Below are 13428 nucleotides of genomic sequence, written 5' to 3'. Positions count from 1 at the left end.
TCTCTCTCTCTCTAATGAGTAAACCACAGCTGTGTAAAAGACAATTATTAATTTTTCTCCAAAAGACAATGTTAATAATCACAAATATTATAAAAACGCATGAATCAAATGACTTAGTTAAACATACATATCTGCTGAGACTGCATGTTGTTTGCTTCTTTTACTGCATGGTGAAAGGTGAGGTGATTTTTTTCAGTCCAAAAAAGAGCAAAATACAAAATAAATATCTTTCCACTGTCATAAAACTGAAAAAAAAAACATAGATTGGTTTGATTGAAATAGTTTAATAATGAAATCCCACAGCTTAAACACGATTTCACCAATGTTTAAAACACAAAAACAATCATTATCATTGGAGAACTGCCACTGGGTTGTTTCTCTGAGTGCTGCATGGACAAGTCATCCTGGTATGGAGAAGAAAGGAGAAACTAGGCATAATTTTAGTTGTTATGGAAGCTAGTGGAAACAAACTCAAAGACAAAAGTATCGCTGGTCAGATCAACATAGGGTTTTGTGCAATTTCCCCCTGTTAAATTCTATGGGACATACACATGATATATATATATATATATATTTTTTTTTACCAATTTTTATATATTGTTTTTCTGTATTGTATGTTTTTGAGTCATTATGGGTTGTATCTTTCTGTGCATTTTTTGTATAATTTCTGTTTTTTGTTGCCATTGTAGTGTGATTTTGTGTATTTTTTGTATAACTATTTAGTTTTGTGTATTTTGACTCATTTTCATATTTTTGTTGTCATTTGGTGTACTTTTCTGTAATGTATGTTTTTTTGGAGTCATTTTGTGTGTTTTTGGAGCCTTTTTGTATATTTTTGTGCATTTCGGTTGTCATTTTGTGTACTTTTTGTATAAATATTGTTTAGTTTTTTGTTTTATTTTACTCATTTAGTATATTTTTTTATTATAAATACCTTATGTGTGGTAAACTTCCTTGATTTATTAGAGAGATTATTTTGTTGTTTTGTTTAATAATTAAACAACCTCATGTTGCCTGTTTGAAGCAAAGGCCAGAGTCCTTAGAACCAGCTGAGGCTGAAAATTTATAATAAACACCTGCACGAGTCAGGAAAATAAACCAAAACATCATGAGTGAGGCCTTAATTCTGTATGTGCCAGTGGTTACTCTATATTTACCCAGCATTTCCAGTGCAATGGTTACACCTAACACACTGGAAAACCATATTTATGATATCACAATATATTTATAGTACCTCCTAATAGCAATCAAGGACACTATATAACCATAACACACAAATACAATTAATCATTTTTTTTTTTATCACAGCTATGACCTTGAAGGGGTCATAAATCCACTTTTTAGCCCTTAAATGCATTTTGTTGTATATCTAGAGTGTTTAGAAGTACAGAAAAGTTCAAATTAGTCTCTTCAGCTGCTCCGTTGATATCTTTATATTCTGTTTTGGTCATATTTTTCAATCTCTATTACGTTTTTTGAACAATGACGTCACAGTATTTGCAGCGGAACTGCCAAATTAGGACATCGGCTCCAGGCCAAACACTTCGAGCAATCTACCATTTTTATTTCTCGCTTTTATTTTGTAGTCCAAGCTCAAGGATGTCGAAGAAGCACATCAGAAAAGGGGTAGAAAAGGGGCCTGTGGAGCTATAATAATGAGGAATTCAGACCCAAGCATTGCAGTTCCGCTTTATATAGACCACAACTGTATGATTTATATGTAAAAAGGAAGGATGATATGTCTCATTTAAGGGTTAAAAGAAACCTCAACTTCTTGTGATTTCACAGTGACTATGATTTTTCTTTAGTCTTAACTGAAGGTTTATTAAATACATGATGTATTGTAGAAGTGATCCCTTCAGATAGCAAACAGGTGATTTTTTCTCGAAAGTAAAAGGTTTGTTCTTAACTAAGCATTATGAATACATTTTGCATGCGCAATGAAGCGTACACATTTTTTTCCCCCCATGTGCACGTTTATCATTTCCCTTCCAGCCCCAGATATTTCAAAAACCTAAAAACGCCCCTGACGCAGACGTCTATTTTTGCCGGACGCAGGAACACAAAGCATTAGTTCAGTAAAAGATAAGCTTGTGCGGGGCAGGAAGTAGTGCACAGACAGAATAAAACAGTTTTATAAAATAAAATACTCTGTGTATAAGGCGGGTCGTATTTCCATCTATCTTCTGACCCGCTTGCTCCTTATTAGTGTTGCGGGGGTCTGCTGGTATCTATCTCCAGGTATACCCTGGACAGGGCGGCACATATTGCACTTATCCATGGTTGAATCACAATAATCTTCACAAAAGTGGAAGATCTACAGGACAGGACCGAGTCAATTTCCTTCAGCTCCTCTTGGAGGTCGAAATGGATTGTTTGCATGGCTATGTGGTTTTCTTTGTATTGACTACAACTGACTATATTGCTCGATAACGCGTGAATTAGCAAGATCTCATCGGCAGCAGAGCCATTACGGAGCTGTTACACATCCAGTGGAAATCCAGTGTAACCCTGTTTTATTATGCTGTTAGCTTGTTGCATAAAATCGTCCAATATCCAAAGCAAGTAGCTTTTAAAAACATATGTAAAAGTCAATGTCACATCTCTGTATTATCTCATTCATCAAACTATAAAGAAATAATTAAAAAGCCACTATCAAATGTTTTCTTTTACATAACCCAACAATTCCAGATACATTGTAAAACACAGAATTTAAGGACACAAAATACAATAATCTGTTGGAAGGATTAATCAGGGATTAGGCAGTGGTGTTTTGGAATGTCATTCAGGAAAACTAGGGAAAAGAAGACCAATCCATTTGGTAAAGCTGTGGAACGGATTAGGACTATCTTCTGGAAAGGTCCCCACTGTCCCCAAAATGCTACTGTTACATCATTCTCATTCATAGTCATTGTTTGCCTCTGCTCTTGGCAGAGTTAAAATAAAAAATACGAGACTGGTATTGAAACAACTTAAACTGTCTCTTCACACTTTACAATGGCAGGCAAACTGAAATCCAGACTCAACAAGTTGTTGAGCCAAGTACTTGTTTTCTTTTATTACAGATTTTTTTTAAAAAAGGACATAAATACAGCTTGATGCTGACACATTGCTCTCTTTCTCTCAAAGCCAAAAATGAAGAATTGCTGGTCAGACGAACACAGTTTATTTTCAAATTTGCACGTTGACAAACAGACCTGGAAGTCCTAGCTTCACTATGAGTGATCAGGCTTGACTACAAATCTACATTTGGTCTTCTGCACATTTATGGGTCTAGAGTTGCTGAAAAGAAGTAGCCAAAACACGGTGAAGACATTACTTGTAAAGAACATGAATCTCTGTGCTGCAGCCATACAGATTCCAATGGAGCCAGCCTGTGCTTATGGCTGTAAATGGACCCTTCACTGTTTTTACAAGTTTGACCAAAAAGCTTCTAAAGGACTGATATGTTCTTCAAAAAATGCCTTATCCATCCTAATCAATTTATTTTAAAGATGCTCTTTATAGAGTCTGTGATCCTCCATCATATGTTTATTCATTTATTGTTTATTTGAGTGGGACAGTGTGTATTAATGTACGGTCAAAATTGCAAATACACTGGATTTAGCAAAAATAAATGAATGGATGAAAGTCAAACAATCAGAGCCAACTTTCGTTAAGCACAACTTCTTTTTGAGTGAAGAAAGGACACTTCAAACTGTTAAAAAGAAAAAGAAAAAGGAAAAACATTAGCACAAAATTTGAAAGATCGTAATTCACTGTTTTGATTGATTTTTTTTAAACCAACTTTAAATGATATTGCAGTTTGGAAATCTTTCAAACAAAGAATGAAAATGTTAGTTAACACTGACAACTCAACAGGAAATAGCAACGTAAAATGTCAGCACTTGTTAACTAATTGATTGCAACATAGATTTCAAACAGCAATATTTTATGGGATGTAGACAACAACATTTGACTGAACACAAGACCTTCTCACTGTACATCAAAGTACTTACAGTCTACAATTAATAAGGTATTGTGCAAAAAGAGAAATTGAAAAACATAAACTTACCTCTTTCTCTTTGGCATCTCCTCAATAGTTTGAGGAAGAGGCTTTTTAAAAGTCTCTGGCAAGAATAAAGTTGTAAAAAGTGAAACAAAAGCCAGAGTCCCTAGAACCAGTTGAGGTATGAATTTATAATAAACACCTGCACAAATCAGAAAAACAACAACAACCTAGGTGAGGCCTTTATCCTGTAGATGCCACAATGTATAGAAATGAAGTTCAGTGTTTAAAATGAGATATTTAGGACTTTTTCTTTGCCAACACAATGCCAGAATGATCCTTGATTATAAGTTTACTCACTTAAACTTAACAAGAAGGGAGACAAACTGCTTCCTATCCGTGACACAGTGGTACATAGTCCTGTGCCAGTGTTTCTGAGTCCTGTTGCATAGATCTCTGCTGTGTAGGGATACAAAAGGCTTACACCAGCTGTTAGTGCAAATTTACCCAGCATTTCCAAGGCAATGGTCCCACCTGACAAACCTGAAAATCAGATATAACATTGTTAACACTTTAAAAGCTCATTTTCTGAGCACACACTGTACAGACCATGAAACAAAAAAACAACAGACATTATACAGCAGAATTTGCACAAGTGTGTCTTAAAGAGTTGTGGTTTTTGCACTTTAATTAGGAAAAAATTGAATGAATTGTTTTTTGTGTACTTTATTTTTATTACACATTTAGTTTGATTGTACCGACCAGGGTACCTGAGTGTACAGAATACTCATAAGTAACGGTTATTGATTAATGGGCAAACATAAATTCAAAAGTTACACATTCAAATCTATTAGAACAAGGACATACTGGATTACACAACATAATAAGCACAATATATTCTACAACCTCACATCTCACCCTCACTGCAAAACAGTCTATTCTTCCCCACCTTTTCTATTTCCTGCCTTGAGTCTCTCCTCCCTGCTCCCTTTCCCCTCCCCTTCCCCCTCCCCCTCCACTTAGGTGTAACACTGCTCTCCCTTTTTATGTCCTCCCTATAATAAAAGATTTTTTACCCTTTCTTAGGGAGGGCTGGTGATGGTCACAATTAAGCAATAAAATAAATCAATGTATTTTATTGCAATAACAAAATATGCATTGCTGTCTCATAATGATTGCACTTCCTGTGGTGTTGACCTTTGACAGCATGTGCAGACAAAAAAAAAAAAAAACAAGGACATACTGATTCTGAGGAGTATACTGAAGGTTATACTAATGCTGAGGGGTTATACGAACTCCAAGGGATTATAACGACTCCAAAAGGTAGTTCTGTCTCTGAAGGGTTATTCTGTTCTCAAGGGGTTATATTGAATTCAAGGGGTTATACTGACTCTGAGAGGTTATACCGACTCTAAGGGGTAATTCTGACACTGGGGGATAATTCTGACACTGGGGGATAATTCTGATATGATATTATGACAACTACAAGAGTAGTACAACCTTTGCATATTGCATTCATCGATCCCACCAAAACATTCAATCTGGTAGACAGACACTAGTTTCTGATATTGTAAAAGGCAGGCTGTCAACCAACCCTACTATCACTTATCTGATATTTTAATGATGGCATGATGGGGAAGGTCCAGTTTGATGGTGATGTATCTAATGCATTTCCTATTAACAGAGGAGTTAAGCAAGACTGCGTGTTGGCTCCAACATAATGTGACCTATCGCAAACTTTTCTACGTCGATGATGCTGCTCTGTCTCTTCAGAAAAATCAATTGTGTTGCGGTCATACGTAAAAGCAAAAAATTGCAGCAACCAACCACTCAACACAAATAACCAAACGCACTGCGAGATTACCTCTGCTGTTTCCCACACGTTCACAACATACAATGATGCTTGACCCAAAGGGAAAAACAAACTGCTTCACTTGAAGGAATACACCTCCAGCTCAACAAACTAACGCATAAACAATTACCAAATCAGAACTAATTTGCGCAAACTGGACACAAGCCCCTATATTGTCATGAACTGGCTTTAAATCAATGACAAAAGATGGAGTGACAGTGCAAATTTACATGTGAACATGTATTTATTTTACATAATGATGCCAATAGGCAAAAATAAGAAGAAAACAACAAAAGTGGTGGCTGGGAGTAAGACGATGCCTAAAAGAGCAAGTTGGAGGAGCTCAAAAAGAGAAAGCTCAGCTGTTCAGCCAGGGTATCTATGCCTTTCTAAGCACCGTGCCCAGGTGCTCATGATCACCTTGTTGTTGTTACAGCTGATTACTTTGGAGAGACAACACAGGCATTAGCAACACAACTAGCGGCCAGCAGGGGCTGTAAAAACTGCAATAACTTTTGAATGGCCTCTCCCAAGCCTGCAAGAACTTTGGACTTTAGAAAGACAGTAGTACGCTCTCAATGCCATGATATTGCCAATTTGAAAATGAATAACTTTCCACTGGAAAGTCTGAATAAGATTACTTCTGGGATCTACTATGACTTCTAATCTCTGTCTTGATTCGGAGCACTAAACTTGTCTTTCTTCAGGAAATGCAGTTCGTCTAGTGCAGGGGTGCCCAATCCTGGTCCTCAAGGGCCCCTATCTAGCATGTTTTAGATGTTTCCCTCTTCCAACACACCTGATTCAAATGATTAACTCATTATCAAGCTCTGCAGAAGCCTGATAACGATCCTAGTCATTTCAATCAGGTGTGTTGGAAGAGGGAAACATCTAAAACATGCTGGATAGGGGCCCTTGAGGACCAGGGTTGGGCACCCCTGGTTTAGTGTTTATGTGATTGGTTGTTTTTAAAAAAAAAAAAAAAGTATATAGCTATTGAGTTGAAAAGGTAATACCTTGAGTAAGTATGTCCATAAATAAATCCAGAAAGTATATCAAATATGTGATGTGTATTGTTCAGAATGCAGACAGGCGATCAACATGTCAAAGTAAAAGAGATTTACTGATAAAAAATATGATTAACACATCATACCACCTGTCAAAAGCTTTGTTATTGGTCTCATTCTGCTCAGGAGGAAAATAATTGACATGGCTAAACCTTGTTGAGTGCAAACATGCTTCTATTAGTTTTCAGCTTACCTGCAGGAACCAGCTGGATGAGATACAGAGATGATCCTGCAACGACCAAGATACAAACAAAAGACAATCGCCGTGAAACGTACTGCAGGGCCAGCCAGCTGGAAATGTATGCTGGCACCTCTACCACTGCTGATAGGAAACAGCTAAGATATGGACTAGGGTGGAGTTGAGCAGTGTTAATGGAGAGGCCCACGTATCCAGTAGCCATAGTCACCCTGCACAGAAAAACGGGTATTTATTCATATTCATGCAGACAACGAAATACTCAGATTTGATTAATCCATAACAATGTACTGCTATGTAACATATTACATGCATAAACACCTAGAGAAAGCATTTCAGAGATACTTGTTGTTTTGTGTTTCATCAGAGGGAATCATCCTGTGATAAATAAGATGATAAAGGTTTTTAATGGACTATACTCACCACATTAGGAACAGAACTAAAGTCATGTTTCTAACGTCTGTTGTTCTCATCAGGTCAACTATGTTGTATTGCTGCTTGGCTTGTATGTTCACCTCCTGCAGGAAAGCAAAAGAGGGTACATTTGACCTATTATTGAATGCTGACAAATACTTGGATTAAATATGAGTATTGAAGGACAACTTGATTATTCTTTGAAAATTTGAGGAGAACACAGTATATAATTTCCACTCAGAAATGTCACCAGATCTCGGAATCGAACCAACCCTTCTTGCTCTGAGTACAAACATGCTACAGGTGCAAAGTAAATCATCTGATACATGGTATTTACACCCAGTGTTGTCAGTTTTTATTTCAAAACTTGAATACTGCAAGGCATGGGAAGACTCCACTTGAGATGCTACAGTATGATTGTGTGGCTATAAAACAAAGGCCTGTGAAGGGTGTAATTTGCATTGGTCAGCACACTCTGATCAAGAAAAGGTCATATAAAGTCACTCGGAGTTATGGCAGTTCTTCTTGTATCAGCAGGAGATTTACTGCTTGTCTGGTTTTCTTGAATATTCTGAGGACCAGTGGCTATTTTGGTATGGAAATTTCTGGTGGGGTCACAAAATATTCACACAAGAAAATCTGCTTGCCATATTTTCTGTAATATTTCAGACACAGTTAACTCACCTTGGGATCACCAAAAATTACATCTGGGGCTTCAATTTTATTCTTCTTCGCTGCATTTCTCAATATGGCTTCAGCCTCCTCAACTCTACCCTGAGAGAGCAGCCAGCGAGGAGACTCTGTGATCATCCTTCATCATCAGGGTGAAATCCAGTGAGGGAAAGAAAAAGAAACATGATGAACCATATAGATATATAAAATATAGATATTCTCAAATCAAAGATTGTTTCTTCTGACCTGAATGTATAGTGTATTGTATTACCTACCACCACATGGGTATGTACAATAGACCAGGTACTGCTAACCCTAGCTGAAGAGATTTCCAGTCCCTCAGAAAAAAGGCAAAAAGAGGCAGCAACATGTAGCCAATGGAGAATCCCAAAGTAATACCCACAGAGGAAAATAAAACTCGGACATTGCCAGTCAGGATCTCACAACCTGTGGAACAAATAGAAACACAGACAGAGATAAACTCTGGGTGTGTATCTTATAATAACTAAGGTGTAGAAATAAAATGGTTTGTATTTACCCAGCACAAAACCAGCGACATAATTGCCAATTTGTCCGAAGCTTGCCCAAAAAATCAGGATACAAAGCACTGCCCAAGAAGGCGAAAAAATGGTGACAAAAGTAAAAATAGTTTGAATTGCCATTGTTGCAAAGAGAACCGGCTTTCGTCCAAATCTGAAGAGAAAAAGATTGTACAATTTTCAAAGAGGTGACAAGAAAACCAAACAATGAAAAAAAAATACATATATATATATATATATATATATATATTTATGAACCCTGAGAGCTCACAACACAAAAGCCCCAATGGAAACAAAAAAATGTTTGCTGCAAGTTTTCATTTGATTCTAAGTTCTGGGTAGATTCTTCTTTGTGGATTTTTTTACCCCCATTATGTCGCTCTTTTGTGTGGATTTTTTAACTTCTCTATTCTTGGTGGATCTTACTTAGGTTGGGATTTTTCTGTTGTGGCTTTTGTTTTGTGTTGTACTTTACCCCCTGAAACTGAAATATCAAAGTTAAACCAGGAGCTTTTTTTCTGTGAGGCAACAGGGCAAACCACTTAAAAACAGGTGGTGGTTTCCACTCTTTCCATTAAAGCTCCTACCACAGAACATGTATGTACTATAGTCTCCAGCCAGAGAAATCCTTGTCATTAAAAAAAAATCAAAATACAACGGAAAGCGTTTTTAAAGTTTACCTGTCAGAAAGTTGTCCTGATATGAAGGATCCGAAAAAAACACCAACAAAAATAATCGACGATGTGAACGGCTGCTTCCATTGGTCTTTGCACACCAGGTTAAACTGGAGCATTCATAGAAGAAAGCACACAAATACAATCATTCTTAAAATGCTAAGTTTAGGATACCACAAGATTTTTTGAACGAATCCCATCAATAGAGACATGATCACAAGCATTGGCCCACTCACCTCAGAGACAAAGGTAGACTGGTAGATGTCTTTGCTGTAGTTCCATCCATCCACACAGCTCTCCTGATGCAGATCTGTGAGGTTAACGTCAACTCCAGGGTTCAAACCTTGAGCAGAAAGATTCAGTACCACATCCAGCCTGTATCTGCTACATCTGCTCAGCTCTTGTTTCCCATTCAGAACCTTGCAGTAAAAAGACAAACATCACAACATTAATAAAGTTACTGCAACACAATATAATATAAATACAACTCTAAATAGTACAGCACAATGGAGTTCATTGTTTCATTTAGTGGGCTATTTTTTTTTTCCTCGGCACATCGGCCATCCTCCCGAGTGCTCACGACAGTGAACGACCTGGCCAAAAGCTCTATACCACCGGTATCTGAGCCTCCAGACACCAGCAAGCTGCTGTCTCTGACCAATATGCTGTCCTTGACGTCTCTGACACTCCAGCACACGTAGACCTCCAACCCTGCTAGCACCTGCTTGCTGCCACGTGGTAGCCCAGGCTAATTCCATCTGCTCTCCTGCCTGCGTCAAGCACGTCCATGGAGACCAAGGCTCCTCTCCAGGAGGTGACGGGATGCTCTCAGGCTCGCCTTTGTCAGTGCGGGAAGAAAATCTCAGCCAAAGTCAAACACACGGTCTGCTTCGACTGTCTTGGTCTTTAACATGCGCGACTGGCGGTTGAATCCCCGGCTCGTGTAGGCACTGCACAGCGTTCAACACATGCAGCCTCCACCGGAGGCTGACGTGTCTGTTGTCCCCCCAGGACCCCTTTCTTACTCCTTACGGAGGTATATGTCCATGTTACTTGCTCTTTACTTGCATGTTTGTTGTTTTAGATTGAGCTGGATACTGCTGGAAGTTTGTTTTTTCAGCATTACTTTTAGTTTAGAGTTTTTGATTTTTTTGCAGTTCAGTGGTTCGACACTATCTATGATGCCCAGTGTCTTCCATATTTTTGTTGAGTTTGGCCAGGGTCTTGAGTGACTTTAGTTTCTTTGAGTTAAATACATTTTTGTTATTACCTTACATATTTTTATTAAATAAACTATTCAAAAAAACTATTTTTGTTCTGGCACGCAAAATGATTGCAAATAATCACGTAATATAATAAATGACAAAAGTAAACAGCAACACAGATATTATCCCTGACTAACTAAAAAATGCAGTTGGCCTTTTATTCAATAACCTGTGATCTTATAAACATTAATGTCAAATTTCAGTAACATTTCATACATCAAACTATACGTGAATAAATAAATACAAGAAAAGTTTAAACGTTTTTGGAATGGTTCCAAAAAGCCCTAAAACTTTCTCCTACATAACCCAACAATTCCATATGTTTTTAAAATAATGATACATAAAACACAAAATTTGAAGATGCACTGAATACAATATTGCAAGCTTTCAACTACTTCACATGAACATAGTCACCTCGATCGGAATGATTGCTGCACGCCATTCCTCTGTCAGGTTAAACCTCAGGGATAATGCAGTGGTGTTTTGGAATTCCATTCAGGAAAACCAGTGAAAATAGGACCAATCCATTTGATAAAGCTGTGGAACAGATTAGGAAGAAAACAATCTTCTGGTAATGTCCCCACTGTCCCAAAAACGCTATGGTTTCTTCATACTCCTTCATAGTCTTCAGACATTCCCTCTGCTCTTTGGTTGAGCGGAAACAAAAAACAAGATTGTTTTGAATGTCAACTGTCAATCTTCCTCAGATCGCTGTGATGCATTTGTTCTTATGAGTTTTTTTTTTTTGGGCGTGGCCAAATTGACAGTAATTTTCAGGACAGAAGAATGCAGACAGACACCTAACAACAGCAGGTCAATTATCTTTCGTATATTACTATAGTACATTGGTGAATAAGCCTTTGCAAGGTGTTAAAGTCACTGGCCATCATCCAGGTACCCTTTAAAACTGCTGTTAGATCAACGTAAACAACAGCTGAATATGGGTTTTTGATTCAATTTGGCTTTATTGACGCTTCTCTAATATCAAAATTGGACATAGTTACTCAAATTTAATGAAAACATTTGTAGTTTTAAAGAAATTATAAATCAATATCACAACACAGAAGAAGGCCTAGTTTTGGTGAAATCATCAACCCTGTGCTGTCACGTTCTGTTCAGTTGTCTTTAGTCCTTGTGGTCCTCTTTCTGTTCTGTTTAGTTTCCATTGTAGTTGTAGTTTCATGTGTTAACTCTTGTCTTTGTATTCCCAGGTATTCCTGCTCATGTCTTCTCCTCCCTGTGATGTCACTGTGTTTAGGCTGTGAGTGATTAGGCTCGTTCAAGATGCGGCTGCGGCTTGCCTGAATAATCGACAAGAGTAGACGTGCACAACGGGGCGGGGCTACAAATCTGCTGCCAAGTCAGACAACTCTGTCTACAACATGATGGCTGAGGTTGTGATTTGCTCATGTCCTCAAGGAATTGATAGATAGACAGATAGATAGAACTGTTGTTTTACAAACTCACAAGCTGAAACCAAATGTTTCTCACCAGCCACACAGTGCAATAATGATGATTAATATTTTATTTTTCAATTTCTTTTGTGTATTTGACTTGCTGCAGGGTTATTTATCCAAGTCCACTTCTGTTTATTTTTCCTTTTTTGTTGTCATTGTTGTGGGTACCATGAAATTTGATGAGAATATAAAGACGTGGACAAAAAACTGCAGGATTTATATCACACCACTGGGAGAAGAGAACGGAAAACCAATCTTCATCAAAACGATGGAAGACTTGGGAAAATACGAAGGATTCACCTAAACAACAACAATACGGATGGTAATCACGGACATGGACCCAAATCTATATAAACACTAGAAACAAAACTTCAGGGTCCAGGGGAGACATTCCCGAGTTGTGACGTCATGGATGAAAAGGGAAAAATCTTTCGAACAACTTCAAAAGAGGATGAGCTTTTCTTGGACTGGAGGAATGCGGACGGCGTCTGGCAGGGAACAAGGCCGACACGAACAACGATAGAGAGGAGGAGGAATAAAAAATGAATAAATAAATGAAAAAAAAGACAACACTGACTACAGATGAGAATAAATCCTACACAAAAATGGACTGTTCAGAACAACCTAAGAATGTTTGACCAGAGAGACATGTAAACCCTTGTAAATTTTCGAAGTAAAAAACGCTATGTTTAAAAAAAAAATTAAATATAATTTGAGGAAGCACTGAATACAATATTGCAAACGTTCAACTACTTCACATCAACATACTAGTCACCTCTTTTGGGATGATTGCTGCACGCCATTCCTCTGTCAGGTTAACCTCAGGGATAAGGCAGTGGTGTTTTGGAATTCCATTCAGGAAAACCAGTGAAAATAGGACCAATCCAACTGATAAAGCTGTGGAACAGATTAGGAAGAAAATAGACTTCTGGTAAGGTCCCCACTGTCCCAAAAACGCTGTGGTTTCTTCATACTCCTTCATAGTCTTCAGACAATCCCTCTGCTCTTTGGTTGAGCGGAAAGAAAAAAACAAGAATGTTTCACCTTGCCGTGTGCATTCGATTATCACATATCTATAGACAGGCAATAAACTCATATAAGCTCTCAGTTTAGATTAATGCTGACACAGTGCTCTCAGTTTAGCATAATGCTGACACAGTGGCCTCTGTCTCTCTCTCACACACACTGTAATGGCAGGATTACTATTGCAACAACACATCATCAGTAGGGTAAAACTAACCTGTCTCACGAAGGTCTAAACCCAGCTCACATTCCCTATAAAAGGCAATTATTCGGAATTAGTT

At 37.8% G+C, this 13428-nt stretch overlaps 1 protein-coding gene across 1 annotated transcript; it reads right to left on the bottom strand.

Annotated features, from left to right (window-relative positions):
* Positions 1 to 3150: 3150 nt before the first annotated feature.
* LOC114475263 (solute carrier family 22 member 5-like) lies at positions 3151 to 13163 on the bottom strand. The gene is made up of 11 exons (XM_028465953.1): positions 12900 to 13163; positions 9639 to 9821; positions 9409 to 9512; positions 8728 to 8882; positions 8465 to 8636; positions 8202 to 8328; positions 7527 to 7621; positions 7101 to 7315; positions 4349 to 4531; positions 4055 to 4190; positions 3151 to 3697 (listed from the first exon to the last, which is right to left on the bottom strand). The coding sequence occupies exons 1-11, from the start codon at positions 13104 to 13106 to the stop codon at positions 3640 to 3642; spliced, it is 1635 nt and encodes a 544-aa protein (XP_028321754.1). The 5' UTR covers positions 13107 to 13163; the 3' UTR covers positions 3151 to 3639.
* Between the last annotated feature and the right edge of the window lie 265 nt (positions 13164 to 13428).

Source organism: Gouania willdenowi, chromosome 14 (genome assembly GCF_900634775.1).
Source record: "Gouania willdenowi chromosome 14, fGouWil2.1, whole genome shotgun sequence".
NCBI lineage: Eukaryota > Metazoa > Chordata > Actinopteri > Blenniiformes > Gobiesocidae > Gouania > Gouania willdenowi.
The sequence above is the reverse complement of the archived record's forward strand: the minus strand, read 5'-3'. Positions and strand labels throughout refer to the sequence as shown.

Bases quoted from the DNA above. Each gene is read 5' to 3' on its own strand.
- LOC114475263 (XM_028465953.1), bottom strand. From the start codon at position 13,106: ATGAAGGAGTATGAAGAAACCACAGCGTTTTTGGGACAGTGGGGACCT. The intron at 9,513-9,638 runs GTGAGTGGGCCA...TGAATGCTCCAG, and splicing joins AGTCTACCTTTGTCTCTGAG to TTTAACCTGGTGTGCAAAGA. The intron at 8,329-8,464 runs GTAGGTAATACA...CTGATGATGAAG, and splicing joins TTGTACATACCCATGTGGTG to GATGATCACAGAGTCTCCTC.